Here is a 25062-nt window from a genome sequence, read left to right as displayed (position 1 = left end):
TTTTACTTTTCCAAACCCAGCTGGCATTAAGCGTATCATTTTGACTCATATAATAACATCTTACACCATCCTCCACCAATCACTCTGATTTCACCGGCAACCTTGCCCAAGGTTGCCACACCCCAGAGGTAGGCAGAGCATCTCAATGCTATCCTCTCGTGGGCTATCTTGGCCCAGCCTCTCTTAAAAAAAAAAAAAAAAAAAAAACTATATATAAAACACCATCATGCAAAAATTTACGGTGATTCAATATTGGATGCGCACGCAACTTCCGCTCAGGGTTTGCACGTGCGAAAGGTTACAATTTTGCTCATTCGTGATTTTGAACAAATTCTGCTTTGCCACGAAAGTTCAATGTCATTATATATGAATTTAATGCCAACTTGAATGAGTATAAAGTGGCATATTCAGTCAGTGATCGACCGATATGCATACCTAAACACAAGGAAATGTTTTTAAAGGAAAAATTTCGAAATTGTTGAAATCACCTCCTTATTAATATTAATGAAGTTATTAGTTTACATTTCGGCTTTGTAAAGTACCCTGACATTATAATCAAAAAGAGATGATATTTGACCAAAACCCATAATCATGGGTAGAGTGGACCGCTGCCAGTGTCTCTCTTTCTCAAACAAAAGGCAATGATATCAATTTGAATGACCGTTATCAAATGCAAAATGATACCGAGAATGAAATCGGTCGCTCGCTTTTCCCATTCATTACAATTGAAATAGATTACTGGATTACATGTTATAAATCGAAACTTATTACAATTCGTAAGCCATGAATGAGTGGGAAAAGCGAGCGACCGATTTCATTCTCGGTATCATTTTGCATTTGATAACGGTCATTCAAATTGATATCATTGCCTTTTGTTTGAGAAAGAGAGACACTGGCAGCGGTCCACTCTACCCATGATTATGGGTTTTGATCAAATTATATTACGGTAAATCGTGTTGCCAAGGACATTGTCCGACGTTGTTATAGTTCATATAATACTCAGGGAGTCAGGGAGGTAATGAAACAGACAGTGCAGTGACAGGAAAGCTCCATGCCTGTATTGCACGCAGTAATCGATACGCGTATATTAAAGTAAAAATAAACTCTGTAATTCGCTTCCTAATATCACCCTGGCTAGTAGTAGTGAGTTTTAAGACTGTCACCCATAGTTTATTATCAGAGATTGTAAAAATTTCGCCCACTGAAATATCATTAATAACGTATCATTTCGACATAACTCGATTCCGATCGAAGTTGTAAGTTATTGCAAACCTATGCAGAGCCATTAGATAGACCAAATACCAATTAATTACTAATTAGCGTCTAGAAACATCACTGAAATCTTATTACCTATACCTTGAGCCCTTTAGAAAAAGAAGAATTTAGACCTGATGGCGATTTTTCTCACCAAGTTAACAGAGCCTGTCACCCCCATTTTATTCGCATTATATAATATTAGACGAGACTAAAGAGTTTCTCCAATATAAAATTGATTTATAGATTGCAACGGCCCTTAAGCGCTTGGTACATCGACTTTAATTCTATTTTAAGTCTATATAATTATCTGCACCCGGGAATCAAAAACTACAAAATCTTGCAGCTTCGGGAAATTAAATTACCACAATGATATAAAAGTTCAGACTACGCAATATGTAAGTCAACGAAAATAAATCCCATGGAAAAATCGCTCTTGATGAATCGCTAATGAGAGCGGGAACGGGAAAAAGGACAGTCAAGCAAAACCCTTGCAAATCTGATCGAAGATATTCCCTCTAAGAGTTACTCCCAAACTTCCACACTGTAAAACACTAAATCATGTCGAGTCCTAAATAATGGTGATCAGTGCAGACCAAACAGCAAAGCCACAAAAAAAAGAAAAGAGGGGCCCCAACCCATGTAGGTGTAGCTAAGAGTAATACACCTCACAGCAAGTAGACCAAAGTTGCTCTTGCTTGTGAAAGGTGTATCAACTCCCCGCTTGGTTCAGCTGGCCTGATGGAGTTCTCTTCCAATTATTCAATTAGACAGTTATATATAGTATAGCGGCTATAGCCTTCTGAAGCAGCCCACAAGTGAGTCAGAAAGGAGGTTAACTTATTTTATTCCAGCTGGTGTGAGCCTAATGATCATTATGAAAGTCTGGAAAGACGTTAAAACTCGGATAAAAAACATTACACGAACACCCAAAAAGATGAACCAATTGATATGAGCAACGTTTAAAATTGAACAGCGTTTTAACGTTGTATTTAATTTGAGATTGTGAATAAAAAGTTCTTAAACGTTTTATAGCTGCCAACGTTGGTTAATTTTAAAAGTTAATTTATTATAAAAGACACTGATCATGTACACATCTTTTAACACTTTTACTGCTTAACGACTGCTTTTCTTACTTACTGTATAAAAATGGATTTAAAAATCTTTTTCTGAAATAAAAAAACGTTTTAAAAAATGGGAAAAATTCGGATTTTTGATGGTTTTGAGTTGTAGATTTATAACCTACCAGGACGCGCGCCGAGTTGGACTCGTCGACGGTAATAATTGGAACAAATATTTTACAAGTATCACCCGTTAAGTCTTGAGTGCCTTCTAGCGTTCATATTAATGTCTGTTCATAATTATGTCCGTTCATTTAATGTCCGTCCAAATAAGGTCCGATAAGGTATAAGAGTATAATTATATTGTTATAACAGTATTACCACATTAGCGAAATTATATCGTATGATTTCAACTTTTAGCTGATTATGGATTAACGGCGTGGACAGTTTTAGTCAATATCATTGACTAGACCACAATCCACATATTATTTTGTATCGTGTCGTGCAACCCCCATTGTCGTTTCACTCATGCACTATAAGTGAGTAAGTGGCAAAAGCCACGATACAGCCACGCACTCGTGCGCGGCAGGTCTACAACGTGTGAAAAAATTATTGTAGTACTACTACTAGTTATAGTACGACTACGACAACTAACTATATTATCCTTTAAACCTGTACAGCTATGCGTCCATATTTACTTTTTTAAATATTTGTTTAGGAAGTACATTTTCTCGTACTGTAATCGTATTATCTTGCGATTTTCATTTACGTCCAAACAATTTGATTTATTTCTATCGGGATTGTCAAAAAGCTATAACGAAATTTGTGCTACAAATATCTCGCAGTAAGAAGAATTTTAGTTATGTATTAGAAGATCACATAAACTCACCGGAGTTTGTATTCTCTAAGAAGTATTTAAATGCGTATTTCAATCGATCGGGGTTATATTTATATAATAGGCATAGGTTTGATAACCAAAATATCGAAGAACTCTTTGATACTTTCGTCTGTACCTGATGAAAACCTTTTTTTTTAAAAGAATAAACTAAACTTCTACGGTGTAAAACTGATAACGAAAAACCATTTGATTATTGTCATCACCTTAATGTTATATATTACGATTTATTTTACAAGAAACTGTTTTGAATAAACTAATCATGTTAAGAAATGGAACTGACGTCAATAAAATTAAAACTTAGTAAAAAAAACATGTATACATGTATACATTTACTATACATAGTAAATGACTTTTGATTATAAACCCTCAAATTAAAAACTTGACAAATTCCACAAAATCATATTTATATCTGAACTGTTTTCATAACACAAATAAAAAGTCGAAGTGACTGAAGTTACTGGCAAAAAAATTTGGTATACACAAATTTGTACCGGGTCAAGACTCAAGACGCTCTGGAGCTCTAAGTCAAAGGGTTGGATGACGTTGATAGGAGCTTCTAATCGTATTTTTAGTGAAACAATTATATTCCCAATTTATTACACGGCATCAAAAACTCGATAGAAATAAGAAAATAATACTATTAATAAATGATACTGTCACAATATATAACTGAATTTACATCAAAGACTAGAAAATAGCCAAACGAATATTACTTTACATCATCTTAAATCATACACTTCAACTTGACATTTTCAAAATATAATCGAATATAATAGTTTATAATAAAGTGGCGTTTTGCCCTTCATTTTGTGAATTACTTTGATAACCTCTCCAACTAGCTTCTCCTGAGACTTTATGTGATGTTGGTGGCGCTGATTAGGTTCTTGTTACTTCGATGTGAGTCATGGTTCCTCGACCTCTGCTGCAAACAAAACGGTGTTTACTGGTTAACAGGTGATACTCGTGAAATATTTGTTCCAAAAAGCCTGTGTCCACTGTCCAATATGGACAGAAACTTAAAAAACAATTCTATGACTAGCAAGAATGTGTAGTTTTTGAATACGTGCGTACGTTTAATCGATTATATGAATCTTAATTAGTTTTACCTGCAACTTGACCCTGATCTGGAGCAGTTATCACAACAGTCAGTCCTGTTGGTGACTTCTTTTGATCCTTTTTAGACACACCTGTCTTACTGCTAACCGCACGTTTCAGTTTGTTCAGGACAAGGTCCTTTGTTTTTGGTTCGGGTGTCATGGAAGGGAAGGACTTGGAGGCACCTTTAGAGAGGGGTACTTTGAGTAAGGGATCCACATCTAAACCTGGTGAATCATGCATCATGCATCATGCAGTATGAACATATTGATGTTAACAACCCCAACGCAACTTTTGACGTATAATATCTATCAACCAATAGCATTAGGTAATGAATAAACAGCAGTGGCCTTAAAAAATTGCAGTATCTGTTAGTAAAATTAGTACAATATGTATAAAAAGTTGAAATCCAGGCTGACAATCGCCAATCAGTATCACCACTTGCATTACTTTTATTTTTACTGACGTTCGTGTTGACTGTTGATGACTCCAATCTTTAAAAAAAGCTCTTTCATGTTTAATAATTTTTAACTTACAGCTTTTTGCAGAAACAGGCGATGTTTGAGGGTCACTAGAATCAGGAGGTTGAAGGCTGTATGGACTTGGACTTGGACTGGGAGTTAGACTTCTTCTGGTTGCTTTGATTCCTAACTTAAACATGCCGTAGATGCTGCCATTGCTACCCTTCCTCGCTCTCTCGTCAACTTCTCTGCTGGAGTCGGAGTCATTACTAGCATCACTATCAGCACCATCGCTGTTATCATCGCTGTTATCATCACTACGAATTTCATCCGAACTTTCGCTCTCTTCGCTGTTCTGTGTTCTCGTTTCAACCAGCTTCTTGGATCTGTCCAGAGGATCTTCTCTAGTATTGAAGGACTCGGACTCAGGCTTTTTGACTGTGACCGAGTTTGGCGCCTGACGGACAGAGTAGAAAGTTTTGCCTTAGTGACAGGGTTCATCGCAGCCCCTATCATTGTATTAGTAAGAGACATACTTCTTGGTGGGATTGAGGGGAGCTTTTTAAGGAACTTCCTGGCGGTAGATCTTTCCCACCCAGAAGCCTGGAGCGAGTCGCTGGGTTGGATATCATATTTGAGAGAACTGACACTCGTTGAGCCACCTTTAGTATCGCCCCCTTTGCTTCTTCTCTTTTCAGGGTTGTCTGTAAATAGATCTGATTAGATTGAGAGATAAAAATAATATGGACATATTTTAATGATTACCTGGGTCCGCCAATACAATTTATTACGTTTTAAATGAGACGAACAGTAACATTTACACTTATTAACGGTCCCCTACTCTGCCTATTATACTGAAACCGCATGTCAAGTAATTAGATGTTACAACTTAATGGTTCAGATAGATTATAGATAAACAAGACTAACCTATATAAATTTCTTACAACGATGAATGAACGAATAGATATTTTAAGAGTACTAAATAATACATCACAATTCGCTTGTGTAACTGAATCTTCTGAAAGTGTGTATCACTACAGTGACTCATTACTCAATGATAGATGCGTCACCGTAAACGATCACTTACTATTGCCTTCTCGATTGTCAGACACCGTTTCCATGCTGAGGTTGGTTTGTCTTGTTTTATGTCGTCACTGTCTTTGTTCATAACGTAAACTGGTCTCTGGCTTGTCTTGTCCTGCAAGTGTGATGATGCTAAGAGATAGCTATGAATTGGATGGGGTCCTGGAATCATTGATATAGCAAGTTAATGTTCCACAGGCATGTCATGATAACTTTCATTCTGGAGTTTAATCTTAGGAGCTGAATTAACACTCACCCGTTTTCCTTTTTCTGTGTCTTCTTTCTGTGTTTCAGTATCCTGACCTTCAGTCCAGAAGTTCTGTTTAATGGCAACTCTGTATGCATTCTTCTGCAGCAAGAACGAAATATCTCCGAATGTTTTCCTGGTCTGTTTGATTTCCTTTTGTTTATCGTCCCAACGCTTTCGTTCCACCTGTGGTTAACGTATGATTTGAAACTGTGGTAGACTACATTTTGCTCTTTGATGGTTAACTGACTTTTCCGCAAAAATCAAATTTGTGTCTTACTTTACAGCTGGAATATGTATTTCAAAGTCAACAATTGCTAATCTGTGGCCTAATTTTAGGAAGGAGACAACAGATGAGGCAACTTACGTCATATCCTCTTATATGAGCGGTTAGGATCATCTTCTGTGCCTCCTCTTCACTCAATTCCATTCCAGGATTGTTTATGTCGATCAAATGGACCTGGACTTTTATGTTATCCTTTTTAAGTTGAACTCGCTGTGATTTTTTGATGGTCCAGTGCATAGCCTGGAAGCCGTGCCAATCATGATCAGTATTAATCAGTCCATCTCTTTCTTTATTCAGAAAAGTAATGTTCTCCATGTATATTTGCTCTTCACCGTTTACCACACAGCAAATTTTCCCAAACTGTGGGTGCCTGAAAAAGAACATGGTTGATATCAGCATGAATTTTGGGTACCAAAAGGTTCTCAGAATTGAACCTGTGACCAAAATTGGTCTAGCAAGATTGCTACTGGATCGCAACTGCTGTTCAACTGGATCGCAATTGCTGTTCAACTAGATCACGACTGGATTGAAACTGGATCAATGATTCTCATTGATCACATTTATATAGGAACTAAGAACCAATTGCGTTCACTCAATTTTTATTCTTAGACTTGGGCCAATTGTCTGAATAAGAAACAACTCATAAAACTTTTCAAAACAAAGAAGGTAAAACCGACTTACAGAGAAGGATCGCTAATATCGAAGTTTAACTTGATATTGCAATCGTGTGAGTGATGATCCTTCATCTCCATGATCATTTCTCCAACTTCTTGGTCCTGGTGGTCAAATATAGGGAACCAAAAGTGCAAAACACACTCCGGCTGGTCCAAGCTCTTAGATTCGTTTTGTTTCTCCACGTACATCTGGCGCACATTCACATCACAGTCCTTGCTGTTGATGTACAACTTGCCCTTGTCCTTTCCGTGCCCAATCTTCTCTCCATCCATGCTTTTCTGGATTTTTTCCAGGTCGTCTGTGTTGATTTTGCCGGCGTCAGAATCCAAGACACTTTTCCTCCACGATCCACCGCTGCTTTTTGTCACCTGTAAACCAAGTCCGAAACAGGGACAGAACTTTTCTTGCGTTCTGGTAGGCCACCTCCCGTGATCTCGTTATGGCGGAAATAGGAGGCCTGGCTTTGAATCTGGCAAGGTTAATAGAGTGAGTTTAGTCAAAACTTAAATCTTGTAAGTGAGGAGGTAAATGGAGAAAGTTTAATATGCGTTGTACATGACGAATAACAACGACAGAAGTCTAAGAACGTTAATTTATAAAATAAAGGATTAAAGTTAAACAGATCACCTGAAATACAACCCCTTCACTTTCTTCTCCTTCATCACTTGACTTGTTTGTGGTAAAGAACTGCGACTTTATCGCATTGTACATTTCAATTGTCATGGCGATGGTCAAATCTAACAAAACCAAGTTTATGGTTAAGTAGAAGATACAGAAGTATAAGTAAGCCCAATTTCCAGAGGCCTGAGCGACTGAATTCATCATGTCGTGCCAGTTACTGGTTGTTATTTGCTGCCACATAGTCAAACTGGCACAACCCGGGGATTGAAAACCCTGAAGGTAAACAATTTATTTATTTCAGAAGTGATTGAAATATGAAGCGAAGTATAGCGAGAGATTTGACACAAATTTATCAGCAAGCGGTTTGTGATACGTTTAACGTGTTTTGTCAAAGATTGATCTTTTAAAGCTAAGGTAGATACTGATAGATAATGATTATGGAAGAAATTTCTTCCAAAAAACATTTGCTGAGTCACACGATGAATATGTTTTACGAATGTTGGCCCGGAATGACCACCCCAACACTGTATCATGATAAAATGTTATGGTAAAACATTATATATTATGCTATTATAGCTTACAATTCCACAGCCGTATTGTTGAAAGTAATTTTCATCAGGTTGGTTACTGTGAACTGCAAATAGTTCCAGTCCTATCACGCCGAACACGTAAACAATGATAATGATGAAGAAGAACAGCTCCGCCAGTACATTGATAACCTGTAGTTGTTAATATCATTTTGGCCCGGGACAATTTACCTTATCGGGCTTTACGTAAGCGCTGGAGGGCTCGGTGTCTCTGCTATGTCCACCATAATTATGACCGTAATTTCCGTCCAAATAAAGTCCGATAAGGTAATCTAAGTTGTCAAACGATAAAATTGTTTAAACATATCAGATCTACGTTGACTAACTATAAATAGGACAAAGATATGACGTATTGTAAAATTGCAATTTCTGTTAAAATACCTTGTAGAAGAAAATGATGATAGTTCCCGAGATACTAGGTCTAAGGATTATCAACAACTCCCACGCTATCTGGAACAGATCCAGTACCGTAGACATCATGCTTCTTTTATCACCTTCGTTCTGAGTCATCCCCCATCTGTAAGATGTTATGTATAATTTACAGAGATGAAATCGGATACCTTGTGCTTAACCAGGGACCCCAGGCTATAATATTCATAAACATATTAGAGATTCGGCGGAATGACAGGCTGAGCGCCGCCCAGTAAACCTTGTGCGTACTATCTGATCATAACATAAAAAATAAGCCCAAAATATCCGAAAGAAGTAGTATTCTATATTTCTAGAATTGGTACAATGACATACGTGATCCAATAGCCGATCATGGAAAAGAAAGCCACAGCAACCGTAATAATTTCCCATCTGTTTGTCAAGTTTTGGAGATAGCTATGGAAGCCTTTGGAAAAGAGTCTCATACCCTGCTCTATCACCAGCAGAATTATCAGTAAACTGTTAATCATCCTTAGACTTGTCTTAGTGGTGTTATCTATTAGGTTTAGTTGGTGAAGAGTGCAGACAAGTGCTAGGATAGTGTGGAGGACAACTACACCAAATGCAATCTTAGCTATGTTGATGGTCTTTTTCTTGATAAAACCGCGGCAGTTGAAAGTGTACTTAAATCCTAGGATCTTCCTGAAAGAATGAATTACCATTAGGAGCTGTGTCAATGATCGACATCTCTCGTGATCAACACCATTATTTGTTTGGTCGATATATTGTATCAATAAGTTTAAAAGTGAAAAACATCAATAGACATACAAACCTAGCAATAGCTCCATATTTTGTATTTTCAATGGAACTAGCCATGTTCCTGACATTATATCGTAAAGTCAATGCTTCTGTAATGTCCAGGAAGTCCAGAGCATCAAGATACCCCTTATCCTCCCAATCCAACATATCAAACATGAACTGACTCTGCGTTTTGGTGAAATCCTTCTTCAACAGGAGGATTAGTTGATTCCACGACTTCTCGTCGATGCAATAGTTTCCTGTAATTTTGCATTTCCAGTAAGGTTTAAATACCTTATGTCTAAATTATATTTCTGAATGTTAGGACGAAAATGGAATAAGGCGGCACAAAAATGTAATATCCCTTTTGAGTTTTGAGATCATTCATAATGATCCAACACAAACTTACGTTCTGCATCAATCCACGCGAAAGCCTTTGTGATCCCCAGACGCTCTTTCCGCTTCTCGTTATCGTTGGTCTTCTTTAAGTAAGTTAACCAGAATTCTACAATCACAGCCAGCAGGACTGACATTAGCAAGAACATTCCGATAAACATGAACAGTATGAAGTAAACTGAAAGATGCGAGATCTTGATTATTTATTTCGTTGCTAAAACGTGAAGACTGAATCGTGGTATGATCATTACGAAAATAATATCCAGAGCTTTATGTATATTTTGTTGCAATCTCTAATTTGTATACGCTCTCAGTTGAACTACATTATGAACATTGTATAATACTGTTAAAATATGGAGATAAGACTTAATAATATAACCAAACTCACAAGTATTAAATTTTGCTTGTTTGTAGGCTGGCACTGAAGGTTTATTTGTTAAAAAAGCTGAAACAGTCTGGAAGGATGTGCCCTCATTATCGAAGTTCGATCTAAATAATGGATTCAATAAGAATTGAATAAGAAGTATAATAGGAAATTAAGGGTACAGATACTGTATCGTTCTATCTAGAACTTACGTATCAAATCAGGATAGTTCTCAGTCGAAAGCTGCACCATCAGCCTCACCGTTCCAATCAAAATTTGACTAAAGGACCCATTATAGACACTGTAATCGTCTGGCAGATAGTGTTTATTGAACTTGTTAGTGTCGTCATCACAACCCGTTAAAGTGCAGTTAAACTGCTGGACACCACACACACAAAATGGGTATTTGGTAGTGTCCCAGCAAATATTCTCCATACAGTGTTTGGGGTTTTTCTTTAGATTTTCCTTCACGTCCTGGTAGTTGAGGTCTACACACTCGAACGTGAAGTGATATGTATCCCCAAAGAGCGTCTGGGAGTGGAAAAATTTAAACCTTAAGTTCAGAAATGTTGCTCAAGCATTTTTTCGTTTATCAAATAGGCTAAATTTCTTAAATTCTGAATAATAACTTGTACTTATGCTCATAATTTATTATTATTATTATTATTTATAAAACTTACCACCCCGACCCAGGCAAAAAGGACGATGTAAACAACGATGAGAGCAATTTGCCGGATAAGATCTTTCTTCATTGACAGTAATGTCTCCAGAATTCTCCTCAATTCTCGGTATCTCGTAAGGAGTAGAACTGGTCTAAAAGGTCTGCTGAACCGTATCTGAAGAGAAGTTATCGATACAAAATATTACGAAACTTGGCAATACCTCGGCAATGTATGTATAGTGCAAAAGTTGATACATATTTCTAGTTAATCTATAATCATAAGATTCAGCGAATTATTTAAGCTACACTGCGAGCACCTATGGTGGTTTCGGGTCCAAGATTCTCTCAAAAGTTTGATCACGAGTCTGTTGGTCTCTAAAACAAGTTTTCCAAAAAATCAGGGTGAACCCTCTTAACTGCCTAACTTACCCCACTTTTGGTGACGCTGTACATGATCACGAAGATAAGCCAGTCTAATATGAACATCACAATAAAAAACCCTGAGATTCTGAAATTTAAAGATATATCAAATTCAATGAATCAATTAAACGTACGTTTTGATTCAATATATCGGAAATATATGGATTGATGAAAAAGTTAATCGTGTAAAAATGAATTGAGGACCGCTTAAATATTCAAAAACTTATCCCTCTAAGCTTACTTGTGCCACTTCTTAGTCCAATATACCCGAGGTTTCATGTAGGCTTGCTTCATTAAGACATCTGATATGAATACCTGTAATAAATAATAAACTTTTTAAGGAGTAGTAGTAAACCCGCGATGGGGTGGCATGTGCCTCAATAAAAAATATTACAATCATTTATTATTATATCAATTTATCATTAAATATTTCAACAATATCAATAACGTATGGTTGATCCTTCACACTTAGTAAAATATATAAAAATAAAGTTAATCTACACTAAAGAATAAATAATCTATATTATATAAATCAACAATCTTCTTGTAGTAATTTTATCAAAGCGGTAGAAATCCAAGTAATTTTAATACGCGGTGCGCAAGGAATTTCGTTAAAAAGGGAGAAGTTAAGGAGAAGAATCGTAAACAGCCCTATAAGCAATAAGCTGAGCATATAGCGTCAGTTTAAAAACATGAACTCAATGAAGACTATCACTTTCGGCGAGTTGATCTTAAAGGGAAGACTCCATGAAAAATTAGCCGATAAAGGTATCTAAAATGTTATATCATCTTTATCTCGTACCGTTATCATGAGGATTTCAATAAATAGAGTCCACTCCTGCCAAGGAATGGTAAGATCGTCCCTACAATGTGTTGTACATTTCTTGTCTTTGGTAAATTTAAAAATCTCGTGTGTACAGAAGGTAATGGCTGCAGAAGAGGGGGGCTCGAAGAAAACGAGAAGTGACATGAAGACAATGCAGATGTAGATGAACCTTGACCACCACGTGTGGGTCTGAATAAAGAAACACAGCTGTATTTTGTGGGACATGTCAGACATCTTCCCCTTTCCGTTAGCAAGCCTGGGGTATAGCGGTGGTGAGCAAGTAGCAGTCAGGCAACTTTCAGCGGGGTGAGTGCCAGGAAATTCGAACAAAGTCTTCACTATTTGATACATTGATTATTTATGCATTCTGTTATAGGGGACCCATTTCTCAAACAAACAGACAAACAAGCAATTATTTCAGAGCTTGACAGCAGGTACACTACCAATAGATCATTATGTAATTACTTTTAATACTTTTGATATTATCTTTATAAGATTACCTTCCATCTCTGGCGTCCTCTACATAACAAGCAGCTTTGCTGATATGATAAGGAACTGTGACGTCACCCTCTTCATCCCTTGTTCCTCCTTCTTTCTCCTGGATTTCTAACTCAACATAGTCTATGTATCCTGAGGTGGATTGCGGGGTTAACTTGATGGTGAGATAGTGGGATTGTCAATATTTGACTTCAATAACGAAGCTATAACATAACATGTTAAATTTAACATAAATATCGTCACATTTAATTGCTGGGTCGTGTTAGTCGTGATTTTTAGACCAACATGATGACCACAAAACCTGATCTGATTGGCATTCCGAAATTTGCGTGACTCTCTTACAAACCTTTAGTAGGTCTACGGTTAAAGAAGTGTTCCATTACAACAGTACTTGATCATGATACTTTGAAGAGTCGTTAACCAAAGAATATCTCAGTGGACTCTCAATCTGAAACCATGCTAATTTCCCTGTCAATAAAATGTTCAGCAAATTTAGTCCGCCAAGCAAAAATAACAATATGAACTATTTATATGGGCTACATTAATATAACATACTGTTGTATTTATATAACTAGAAATTAGAAATTAGAAATTAGAAATTAGAAATTAGAAATTAGAAATTAGAAATTAGAAATTAGAAATTAGAAATTAGAAATTAGAAATTAGAAATTAGAAATTAGAAATTAGAAATTAGAAATTAGAAATTAGAAATTAGAAATTAGAAATTAGAAATTAGAAATTAGAAATCATTACCAAATTATCATTACAAAATTACAAAATCATTACAAAATTACATGTGTCAGATCCAGATCGATTAAATGAAAATTATTCAACCAAACAAAAAAAACAAAATATCATAAATAAAGAAATGGTTTCAAAGTATGCACGGAATATGGATACTAAGTCACAGCTTACTTTTAGGAAATCTTTCACGAAATAAATTATAAATAAAATTTCTAGTCTCAAGAATGTAATTCTCATTAAATAAATTACTGAATTGACTATCTGTGAGCATGTTGTGAAGTTCTGTGCTGTTTCTTTGTCTGATCTCCTTGTAGACTGGACATTCTAACTATAATTATATGTTGATCACTCTTGGGGCCTATTCTTTTCATCCTCTGTATCAAAGCTCTCCAGAAAATTGCGGCTAAATATGGTCTTGATATACAGCTCTATGCAGATGATTTCCAACTGTCAGCTCGTTTCAACAAAACCGTGTGGTACAGTTCACTGATGTCCAAGACAGAACAAACAAATGTCTCGCAGAGATAAAAGCATGGATGGTGAACAACTACATGAAACTGAACGAAACAAAGACAGAACTACTGGTGTTAGGAAAGAGCCATGTCCTAAAAAAGTGTGAACTCAGTGTCAGACTGCAATTTGGAAGCACTGAAATTCTACCTACGGAGTGCAATAAGTAGACAGCTGGAAGAGTCTGGGTGTCAAATTTGATGAAACTTGAAATATGGAAAGACAGATCGATAATCAAATAATGTCAAATAAAAAGGAAATGTAGCTGGACAATGATGAACCTAAGAACTATTGGTCGTTACCTGGATGAAGGCATTAAATTGATGTTGGTGAAACAACTGGATGAAGGCATTAAATTGATGTTGGTGAAACAACTGGTTATATCTAAATTCCGCATTTATAAGAGCTATACAGTTACAACCACACCGATGATGTTTACTGTTTAGGCCTAGCAGTTGACAATAGACAATAGGTCAAATATCACATCAACAAGCAGTACGTTGTATCATTGAGTGTTTGTTAGGTGAGGGTCTAAACTGCTCTTGTTGAGTATGAATTTGTGGATTTTATTTTTAGTTGACCATTTATATATTACAAAGGCTTTTCGGTTTTCCGAATTCTTTTTTTTTTAAATGTTTTTCTGGAAACCACTTTTATCCACGTTTCATGCTACCCTGTTCATTATTAGCCGAAAATATTTTGTCGGTTCTCCGAAGTCCGCATTTACCACCTCTCGATACACAATTTTGGACTCGAGGCTTCCCTTGTAATGCGATCTCAGAAGGCACGCCTCTCTTTTGCAACACGAGCTCGGGAGCGGGAGCTCTTCTCTGCCCTCAGTCAAAATAACGAGAAATTTTACGGTTCTGAGATAGTTTATTAATCACAACTATCACGATTTCCCAGAGCTTCAGTCACATTAGCAGTGGATAAGCTGGAAAAAGTAGTCATGGCGTGATATTTTCTTATCGTTAAAACATGACATCATGATTGGTACCTGCCAGCTAAAACACATACCATACGTAAACAACAGATCGGTAATTTTGCCTTTAATTGATCTGTTCGCGGAATTTAAGAATTCGCGGAACTTAAGAACCCAAAACTAAGCAGTTTTGGCTCCGTATCTGCTCGGTGTCCAGAGATCTGTGAGTCATCATGTCATAATGTGAGGTACGGGAAATAAAAATTAGAAATTAAAAAAATGAATGAGTGCGGCCGCGGTCGCGGTCGGTCCGAATCAGCTGATAGTGATATTGTTTAGATAACCGGGTTAGCATCTTTGATTATTTAGTCAGCTCTACCCTCCAGCCTGGCCTGGAAACTGCCGGTATATGTTTATCTAAAAGAGGAGGAGTGGTCAGCCGTTTAGGAAGCACTAAAGCAGGGCTTTCCTTGTTTATATTGATTTGGAACAACCTTTAAAAAGTTATTTTGTGGTGAATAATGTTTTATAATAGTCTTTACCAATACATACTTCATTTTGCACACTTAAAAAGCAACTTGTAAATAGGCTCAATTCATCCATACACGGTTTTATTTTGTATTCCTGAACAGCTTAGATGATGACTCGAATTATCCGACCACTGTCGCCAAAAGGGAACATCCTCCCTCATTTTCTGATCCTCCTAATGTTGAAAAATGAGGTCATCAACGAAGGTAAAAGCTTGGCATAGCTCTGCAATCTGCATCGTTTATTTCAGCATAAGCATACTGTATGTAGTAATATTTTATGAAAATATGATGTGACTGCTTTCTGAAACAAAAGTATGTAGCTCTCAAAAAATGCTTTCAGGAAAAATTAAACCCGCATCGGTACGTCCCAATGCAGCGATTTTATTGGGGCGGTATAGTATACAAAGCAGAGTGTGCTACGGTGATCTCAAAACATATTCTCGCACTAAGTACAAATCAAAGTGGGACATTGAATTGTGGTTCAAGATGACTTTTAAAGAAGTAGTCTGCTTCTCTAGATCAGAGTGGTCATCATTCAGTTCCATCTCAAATTTCGATTTGATTTAATAATTGGTTCGGATACAACAATATATTCCACCGGTGCAATATGCCACGATATATACCTTAGAGTTAACGAGTTAACGAGTACTACTAAAGTGGAAATACTAAAAGCCAGAAAGATTTTCACGATTCACCAAACAAAATTATATTTTGCATTGCCCCTGTCCAGTGTCCATCTATCACCTATTTCCAGCCCCATCAAGTCTGTAATTTGATACGAGTAAAACTATAATCTCACCTGTACAACTACAATGTACATATTATACAATGTACATATACAATGTACATTGTATAATGTACATATACAATGTACATATACAATGTCAACGCCTTAACCTCAGAGCAAAAGACTTCACTGTGGAATAAAAAAGGTACAAGTAAACGTTTCACAATATCAGTGGAACACATATCATCAGTACACAGAACAATTTTAACAAACGAGCATAGTATAGGTGGCAAAGAATAAAGCTTATTTGTTTAGCTTACCTAATTTTGAAGGCCATTGTCCTGTTCAACATGGACTCATATCAATCATCTGGTGCAATGAAACTCACAGTCGCATATTCCGATGTTGAAGCGAATCTTTCTTTAGCGAAACTTTTTCTTTGTATGTAATATATGTAGCCTACTAACGCCGCTTGAAATTAACGTCACATCGTGTTTCAATAGGAAGTTTTTTCTTCAAGTACTACACACATGAACTTCTGTAGAATGAACAAAGGAATAGACACGTATAACTATAAAAATACTGGAACAAGACTGGGACTAGAATGGATCATCATTATTCAACAATTGCCTCTCACTTAAGGATAAGATAACTTTTTGCTGGAAAAGACAAATATGGCCTAGTTCTACCAGTTGATAATTATTCAAAAAGTACTTTAGGATGCGGTAAAATCACATCGTCAAACTCAGAAAAGATAAAGTTATTTTCTAAATCATTAAGCAGTGAATTATCCACTATTCAAACAAAAGTATCAAATAAGAATTGGGCAGTACACGATGTTGCTACTCAAAGAATGATTTGAGAGTGCTGTGATACTGCTAGTATTAGTACTAGGTAGGCCTTGGGTGAGTTGAGACTTTGGTATAATGCTCTAAAATCTACATTTATTACTACTACGAACATGTATTATGTATACGTGTCTTCATCGGTCAATTGAACAAAATTGGTTAAAAAACGATTGAATAACACCATATTTGACCGATGAAAACTGGCATAGGGTTTAAAATACGCATACATACACGTTACTTTGTGAAGCGCTTGTTTTAAATTATCGGTAGCTGCTACTCTATAATAGCTGCTGGCGCTCATAATTCAAGATATTAGATATTATAAATCATTAGTTTTATTCAAGGACTGTTTAACTGATCATTTCAATTCAGCTTGCAATCTTAGTTTGTTACTCTGCATCTGCATACGTGAAAATCACTTCTTCATTGACGGCATGGCAAAGTATTACTATTACGCAGTATCTGCATTTTATTTTTACAATGCTTTAAAAAAATCACAGCTTCCATTTGATCAGCTTCACTAAGAATTAATTAGATCCACGTTATTAGGGTTGGCGTCACATGATTGAACTCCATATTATGTATCCAACTTCGGCCAATGGAAACATTAGACAAAGTTTGCTACATATGTGATACGGGCAAGGTATGGGCAGCTTGGGTATCAGGTAACACCTTTCCGTTTGGCTGCAAAACCATGACCCTTTAAAAAACTTGATAGCACATTAATACTGTAAAATACTTTTCGTACAACTCAATACTCATTTTGCTGGACAATCCCCAAATATGCTTCAAGAAACTAAATGCTAGATGTTGTTTAATATTTACAACCACGCAGACCTAGACATCTTTTGAATACTAATAATAAAAGCTAGGCTATAAGTATAATTATAAAACATTGACACCGGGCTACACACATATTTTATTTGTAAATAAACCGTGCCTCTTCACTCTTCACTTTTATAGAATTGTGTCAAACTATATATAATACACTGTTATCAAAATACGTGTACGCAACGAAATCTTTAAATTGACTAAATCTTTAAAAATGTGCAAATTCAAAGACAAAAGTGCGTTAACGTGCTTCAACCATAATTGATAATTTACAATTTTTTATCAATAAACTTTCAAATTGTTACACAAATACATCATTTTATTTCAAATAAAATTCGCCGAATGACCTTACATGCCTTGACAAGTGACCGAGTGTAAACAAAATAACAATAATAAACTAAAACAATTGCAATTCGATTCCTGATCCCTCCCTCGTTTTAAAAAGTGCTTCCTATTGCAAGGAATTTATAATGTCATATTATAAATATACTTATAGGCTATTATAATCCATCTTCACAATTCACATGTTCTTTAAAACTTTACCCCTCTAAATATGATGATTCTGACCATTTTAATGCCCAAGCTAAGATGAGTGCTTAGCTCCAATCAGAAGCTGAGAGTGAGATATCTTGAAATTAGTGTGATAATTGTTACCTGCGAGACTGCTAATATAGTATTAGTAAAATCGGATTTTCGGCTATTTCTCAAAATCTGAGTTCATAGCACTAATATAAATATGCATCTTAGGCACATTTTGGTTCATGACTGAGTTCTGTATCTCAATCAGAAGCTGAGATAATTTATGGTGGGGGTCACGATATGGGCGCGGTCAAAAAGTGCGTGATTCCGAGCGCGAGAAATGCCCCACTGGTGAAAAAGTGTACCCTAGTAAATAGTGTTATTTAGCGTCATATAAGTCTGATTACATCGAGAAACTTAGCAGAGTGCGGACGACCCAATGTGTGAGGGATTGTTGCCAGGTACAGGATGCTGGTAGTGAGGAGTGGAAGAGAAGCATCACACTGGGCTCCATGCTTTGCAGTAAAGCAGACATTCAGTTGCTTTAACAATATCTGAAGAATCTCATCAAGATGGGGGTATTATTTTAACGATACAAACAGTTTGCGAAAAACCGGAGGTCGATAGCTCCTTAACTGCTTGAGGTTTCCCACAGACAGTTGAATTTGCTCCTGTATTCAGTTATAATAGTAGCGACTGTTTCTCGCAGTCTCAATTATTTGTTAGGACAGACGTGCACATTTATTTTTGCCGCATTATCCGGCATTTGGAGTACAAAAAGTGACATACCATTACCTTATCGGACCTTATTTGAACGGACATTAATTGAACGCTTGAGAGCTTGAGGTCCTAGCGTTCATTTTAATATCCGTTCAAATAAAGTCCGTCCGTTTAAGATCCGTCCAAGTTATTAGTTAAAGTTCGTTAAATTTTTTCCAAAATTATTCCACTGCAAACTCATGTCTTATTTACATATCTAAGATATTATAACTTTTTAATATCAGTCAATTTTAATTTCTGTCATTGGAATAAACTATATAGTATATTATTGGATCAATGAAAAACAAGTAATACTAATAGTATTAGTATCGCATTATGGTATGATCACTTTCTGGATCTTCGGCTTCCTCGTTCACTTCTTCGGAGTTATTTAATTTACACTGAAATGTGAAATTCAGGACCGAGATATTCTGAATTAAGTTATTATTGGCGCGCGCTGAACCGATCAAGTAAATTGTTAATTTCACCATGTACGTATCCCACTAATAATAATAATATAAGTTCTAATCGATAGCATATTATTTCGAGTAAGTATATTACTATATTTTGCACAAATCTGTGTCATATCAGGTTGCATAAACAATAAGCATATAGTAACATAAAAATGTACACGATTTTCAAATTCAATATAGAATTAATATTATAAGGGTCCATCTTGATCTATAAGTATATTCTATTTCTAGGACATCCGCATCCCGGCGTTCCGGCCCCCTCCCCTTGTCCGGCTGTGTCCGAATTTTCAAAACCACCCCCCTCACCTGGACGTCCGGATTTTCAGCTATTTTAAGGGGGGTTCACCCTGATTTCAGAATTTGGCCGCCACGCGCCAATTTTTTAAAAAGGTCTCCGTCCAAGTCTAACTCAAAATTCTGTCCCAAAACTTAAGTGTTAAGGTCATGAGGCAATTCTACGTTGATTCTGAAAATTTCATGGAAAAATATTGAAACCATATTGAGTTTTATTGTTTTGAGCGAAGTCAGTTTCGCAAATATCGCAAACTGAGATATGGGCGATTTATTTCATTTTTTGCGATCTTATTTGCACACAGAATCCACAGTTAGGTAGATATTGAGCTGATAATCATATGCATAGGGAATGTGTAGTTTAGGCATACCTTTCATATAAAGTTAGTTTCATTCAAAAATATTAATATTTGACTAATTTATAAAATTTGGTGCGTATGTCCAAATATGGGTATATAGTTTTTAGCTCATAACTCAGTCATTTTTTGTCTAATCTTGATGAAATTTCATATGCGAGTTCAGGGGATTACTAGCTTCAAGTAAAGCACCTAAAATCTGGGTTTTGGGCATGTTGAGGGTATTTGGCTAAATTTGGACTAAATATGGGCGTGGCTGACCCGCGGGCACCTTTTGGCGGTTGGGGTCTGGGATCCCCTCAAAAGTTCGGTCACCGGTCCTAGTTTGTTGGTCAACTGCTATCTCGAAAACAAGTTTCACAAAAAAATCAGGGTGACCCCCCCCCCCCCTAAGATGAGAAGTACGAATGAGTCGGACTTTTCAATTTACTCGTATCGTACGTACTTTTCAATTCTACTGAAAAGTTCTCCTTCTAGAAATTAATGGAAGAGTTCTAAATCGCAAGTTACGGACTTATATTGAGCGTTTTCAAAACAGCTTTTAAACAAGCTGTTTGAGTAAGTAAATTGTCTAGTAATTTGTGTTTTACGTTTAAATTTAAATGCCTGCCTGATCTAAGAATTGTGTGTTTAATTTGTTCGCGAACGGCATATTACATTATACAAACAATTACATTATACAACGGCCCCGATGATAATAATTCAAAAACAAAAAAATTCTATCTTAATCGTACGTCGTATGAGTCGGACTTTTCAAAGTTGCGTACAAGTACGTACTTTTCCCCCTAAACGAGTCCGTACTTCTCATCTTAGCCCCCCCCCCCCCCCCCTATATTAAGAGTACAAATAAAACCAAGTTATGAGTTAGTAGTTACTTAAAATAGACAATAAAATCGAACAAGTTTAGCACAGTTACATTTAAGTACAGGGTGGGCCAAAAGTCAGTACCCATACGTTGGCCTTTATAGCTCAGTCACTGAGTGCTCAATTGAAATAATTCTTTCTGGTATAATTTAGTACCACCACTGGTTCGAGGAATTTGTCAACTCGACAAATATTCGTGTTCATTTTTTTCAAATGAAGATTCATTTTCGCATTTATTTGATAATTTGGACAGTCGGATCGAGCTAAATTTTATTGAATTGTGTTTGTGTTTGGTCATTCGAATTACGTTTGTCCTGAAAAAATTAGAGTTATAGCTTGTTCTCAGATGACCGAGATACGAAGCATAACATTATGATTAACAAGTTTATTCATTACGTGTGAGCAGGTGATTGGCTTACCTAATCACGTGATAAGGTGACCCCGTTAACTACGGCGGAGGTATAAGACCCAACAACGTATGGGTACTTACTTTTGGCCCACCCTGTACTTAAGACTAATATAAGTTATAATACCTTCCGGGAATTATATCCACTAAAAGTCTCGGACACTGAGAGCTGATAATTTGCCGATATATCCCGCAAGGGAAGCGAAAGTATTATCAGCATAGACCTCAGACTGGCTGGCGGCAAGTTGTAAAACAAATAACACTGGCGTTCTATATATTAGACACTATATTGTATCATGCGCACGTATCGGATTACACCCCTTCCTAATCGGAACCGGAAAATATTATAATACATAATACCTCCGGTTCTTCGGGCCGCAAATTCCCTCCAGCAAGCTGTCGGGAATTATCAAGCGGAACCCGAAGAGCCGAAGGCATTATTGTATTAAAGTAGCCACTCAATCAAATAAGTTTTAAGGCAGTATGAGAATATGCGAGTTGTGTCTCGGCTCTCGTGAGCTGCTGATCGATCTGGGAATCGACTTCTCGTTCAAAATACAGGGATCTAAACTTACAAAGTAATCAGTGTCAAAGAGTTGAAATAAATTGAACTGTCCGGATTTTCAGAAACCACCCCCTTCCCCTATCCGGATTTGTCCGAAATTCTAAAACCACCCCCTCCCTATTTGCCGGACGTCCTAAGTAGAAGGCCCCGATACTAACTGGGCGGCAGTCGGCCAATCACTTCACCATATCTTTTGAGGAGCGGCCATCCACAAAATAAAAGCGGCCGCATTTCTTGTTGGGCGAGCGAATTAGTAAGAGCCATGCCATTTCAATTTCATACGTATCAAATTCGATGTGCTTTCTCTACGGGGGACAGAGGTGCGAGAAAGAACTTTGTTGATATAAACAGTTTAGATTTGAATTTGGAGCCACAGGCACAAGGCAAAGGTTGATATTCAAATTTTTCTCCCAATATTTGAGATAGGGAGTATATTGATTTTTTGAAGGGTTGTTTTTATAAATATCTAGGGTCATTGTGACCATTATGTGTATATTGTTTGAATAATTTTATTTTATTTTTAATAAGCAAGTGGAGATATAATTATAACCTGCGCCAACTTTATAACGTTTTTTCCTTTTCTCGGCTGCCTTTGCACTTTGTGTCATTATCATTTTTGATACCAAAAATTTGTTTAAAATCGCATCTTAAATAAACTAGTGAGTAGTATTCAAAGAAGTTCCGATAAATTGTTATTTAGAGAAAGAAGTAAAAAGACAGTTTATGTTGAATGTTAAAATTAAATACTCGACACGGTACGAAAAGTTGCAGGACAGATTAGCACAGGACAAATTAATGTGAGTCCTGATTCAGTTTCAATATTAATCAAATATCTTAATTCTTTCAAAAATCGTCTTTAATATTAGATACAGAATTGATGAATGTGCGAAAACAGAACTTTGAAAGGTGGAAATTACGGTTGTGAATGTGAGACTTACAATTAACTTAAGGATTTGATAAAAAGGGAAGTCTTGCACTCCCCGTTTGTTCAATTAATCAGCTTTTATTTCTCAGCACTTTATTTTTTTGTAATTATGATAATAAACATTTAAAATATGATATTGATGGAAGGTATAATTACATGTTTCAGTGAACTTAAAACGGTGACTATCAAAAGGCGAGAATTAAAATTAAAAGTAATAAACCGTTGTTTAAAACGAAGTTTATATTAGTAGTACTTCCGAAAGCACGGTACTATGAACGAAAATCGGAATATCTTGATCTAACGATCTATTTCCCAAAATTACAATTCAACATCATCCTAACCTCATTCCAACTAGCGGGAACTAGCCCTGCACTCTGCAGACACAATAGTTATCTACTATAACATCTACAGTAGATGTTATCTACTATAACATCTACTGAAAAGGGTGGTCGAAACTGGAAGCATGGCAATGGTCTTGACCTAATATGTTGTATTTACATTTTACAATAAAACTAAATATACAGGATCAGTCGTATCGTGTGTAGAGCATATTCCTCAGATGCTTTCTTGTTTACTATATTATGTCTTCATTTTGCGTATTACTCTAACAGACATGTTAAAGTTATAATTTTTTGCCAAAGATGCTGTAACAATATTGATTGCATGATTTTACAGCGTATCATATATTTAACATCTTTAAATACATGGTAATGCCTCATCAAATAATTTTAAAAACCAAAGATACATAATACCAAACACCGTAATTACTCAAAGTTTCAAAAATGTAAAACAGTCGAAAGAATTTTAACTCATAATACATCATACTAAACCGCATGTAACATTACAAAACCCCGCTACATGAACAATCAATACTCTGGCTGTGTCAGGTGCGATCTATATTGATTTCGAACGTAACGTAATTCATAGTGAGTGACGTGATGCCACACGTGCGCGGCTCTTCACGTGTCAGCATTGTAATCGCATCACGTGATTTCAAGGCTCACGCGTTAGCGCCACGTGACGTCATTGACATCGCGTGATCTCACACGTTCACGTCGTTTTCTTGTTCCCCAACTGACACTGAACAATCCTCTGATGGCGGCGCTGAAGGTTCTGACGACGCCGGTGATTTGGACGGCATTGTTCGTTCAAGTCCGGGCGAACAAGGAGCGGAGGATGCGGATTTTAGAGTTGGGTGGAGATCTGAGAGAGATTACAAATTTAGAGAGTGCAGAGGGTTTAGAGTTAAATCAGTCTGGGGATGCTTTAGATATAGGGCTACAAGGTCCAAAGTCTCAGTTATTGTTAGTGGAAGTAGTCGTTGTAGGTCTTCATTTGTTCATCTGTATCGTTGTTAAGGTCTGTGTTATCAGTGTTGGATTTCCAAGCTTCGTTGGTACTTGGTATGTGTTCGTCGGTAAAATGAATAATATAGTCGACAGTCATGTGTGTTTTGGCTTTGTTGGGAATGCTTTCAAATGATTGCAATGAAACAAAACGAAATGGGGGGCTGAAAGTACAGATCTCGAGAGCGTTTGAAAACTGGGAAAATGGATCAGAAATGAACGCAGGTAAACTTGAAGACAAAAAAAATTAGTATCAGATTGTTTAAAAATTGTCTATAGTTACGTTTATGTAACGTTCATTTTCACATCAATATCTCATTTCAATTGATGATTTTGACAGTATCTTTGATTACGATTTGATTTTGTATTCAGACATGCCTTGAATAGGTCTGCCTAAACGAAGACGATTCAAAACTTGTTTTTATTCTTGAAATGATACTGCGAATCAAACAGCTGCTTTAAATGCATGTGAATAAATAACATCAACAATAAGAACATCACACAGAGTTACAAACGAAAAACAGGAATATTGACAAAGAAGACAATCAAACATGTGCCACGATTTACATGTGTACTTATCGGACATGGGGTGTTATCGGACAGATTAGATATCAACCTCCGGACTCATCGGTCGATTTTCTAGAGTAATGTCTAGAAGGGGAATTGTATACATTTGGGAAGTGTCGAATCTTGCATTTAATAATAAATTATGAGTTAAATTTTAGGATGATATGAAACTTTTATTGGCTTCACACGATATACACAACTACAATCGCAGTTGATACTCTTCAGTCAGTATTACAAAATCGCTAGTCGGTCAGTCAATCTTTTAACTGTCGTCAGTCA

General features: G+C 36.4%; 3 protein-coding genes across 7 annotated transcripts in view; 1 reads left to right on the top strand and 2 right to left on the bottom strand.

Annotated features, from left to right (window-relative positions):
• LOC134811116 (putative malate dehydrogenase 1B) overlaps positions 1-25062 on the top strand; it is a 102930-nt gene that overhangs the window by 9026 nt on the left and 68842 nt on the right. The gene's annotated exons all lie outside the window — the stretch shown is intronic.
• LOC134811114 (uncharacterized) lies at positions 3367-13079 on the bottom strand. Of its 2 annotated transcripts, none has more exons than XM_063817848.1 (21): positions 12947-13079; positions 12603-12732; positions 12079-12358; positions 11518-11591; positions 11286-11364; positions 10876-11031; positions 10408-10726; positions 10220-10252; positions 9845-10009; positions 9470-9695; positions 9013-9339; positions 8650-8785; positions 8263-8400; positions 7688-7954; positions 7067-7529; positions 6467-6755; positions 6109-6285; positions 5857-5967; positions 4845-5473; positions 4320-4535; positions 3367-4135 (listed from the first exon to the last, which is right to left on the bottom strand). In XM_063817848.1, the coding sequence occupies exons 1-15, from the start codon at positions 12978-12980 to the stop codon at positions 7425-7427; spliced, it is 2469 nt and encodes an 822-aa protein (XP_063673918.1). In that variant the 5' UTR covers positions 12981-13079; the 3' UTR covers positions 3367-4135; positions 4320-4535; positions 4845-5473; positions 5857-5967; positions 6109-6285; positions 6467-6755; positions 7067-7424. The 2 variants fall into 2 exon arrangements, with proteins under 2 accessions (XP_063673918.1, XP_063673917.1); XM_063817847.1 differs by having other exon boundaries at positions 3478-4135; positions 4320-4493.
• Positions 22666-25062, bottom strand: part of LOC134811113 (uncharacterized) — a 114085-nt gene continuing 111688 nt past the window's right edge. For all 4 annotated transcript variants that reach the window (XM_063817843.1, XM_063817845.1, XM_063817844.1 and 1 more), the window contains exon 22: positions 22666-24073. In XM_063817843.1, coding sequence (XP_063673913.1) covers positions 23913-24073 — 161 coding nt within the window. In that variant the 3' untranslated portion in view covers positions 22666-23912. The remainder of the gene's footprint in view (positions 24074-25062) is intronic.

Source organism: Bolinopsis microptera, chromosome 2 (genome assembly GCF_026151205.1).
Source record: "Bolinopsis microptera isolate Bmic1 chromosome 2, MBARI_Bmic_1.0, whole genome shotgun sequence".
NCBI classification, from domain to species: Eukaryota; Metazoa; Ctenophora; class Tentaculata; order Lobata; family Bolinopsidae; genus Bolinopsis; species Bolinopsis microptera.
The sequence above is the reverse complement of the archived record's forward strand: the minus strand, read 5'-3'. Positions and strand labels throughout refer to the sequence as shown.

Bases quoted from the DNA above. Each gene is read 5' to 3' on its own strand.
- LOC134811114 (XM_063817848.1), bottom strand. From the start codon at position 12,980: ATGGAACACTTCTTTAACCGTAGACCTACTAAAG. The intron at 11,365-11,517 runs GTAAGCTTAGAG...TTTAAATTTCAG, and splicing joins TGGACTAAGAAGTGGCACAA to AATCTCAGGGTTTTTTATTG. The intron at 11,032-11,285 runs GTAAGTTAGGCA...ACTTCTCTTCAG, and splicing joins ACAGCGTCACCAAAAGTGGG to ATACGGTTCAGCAGACCTTT.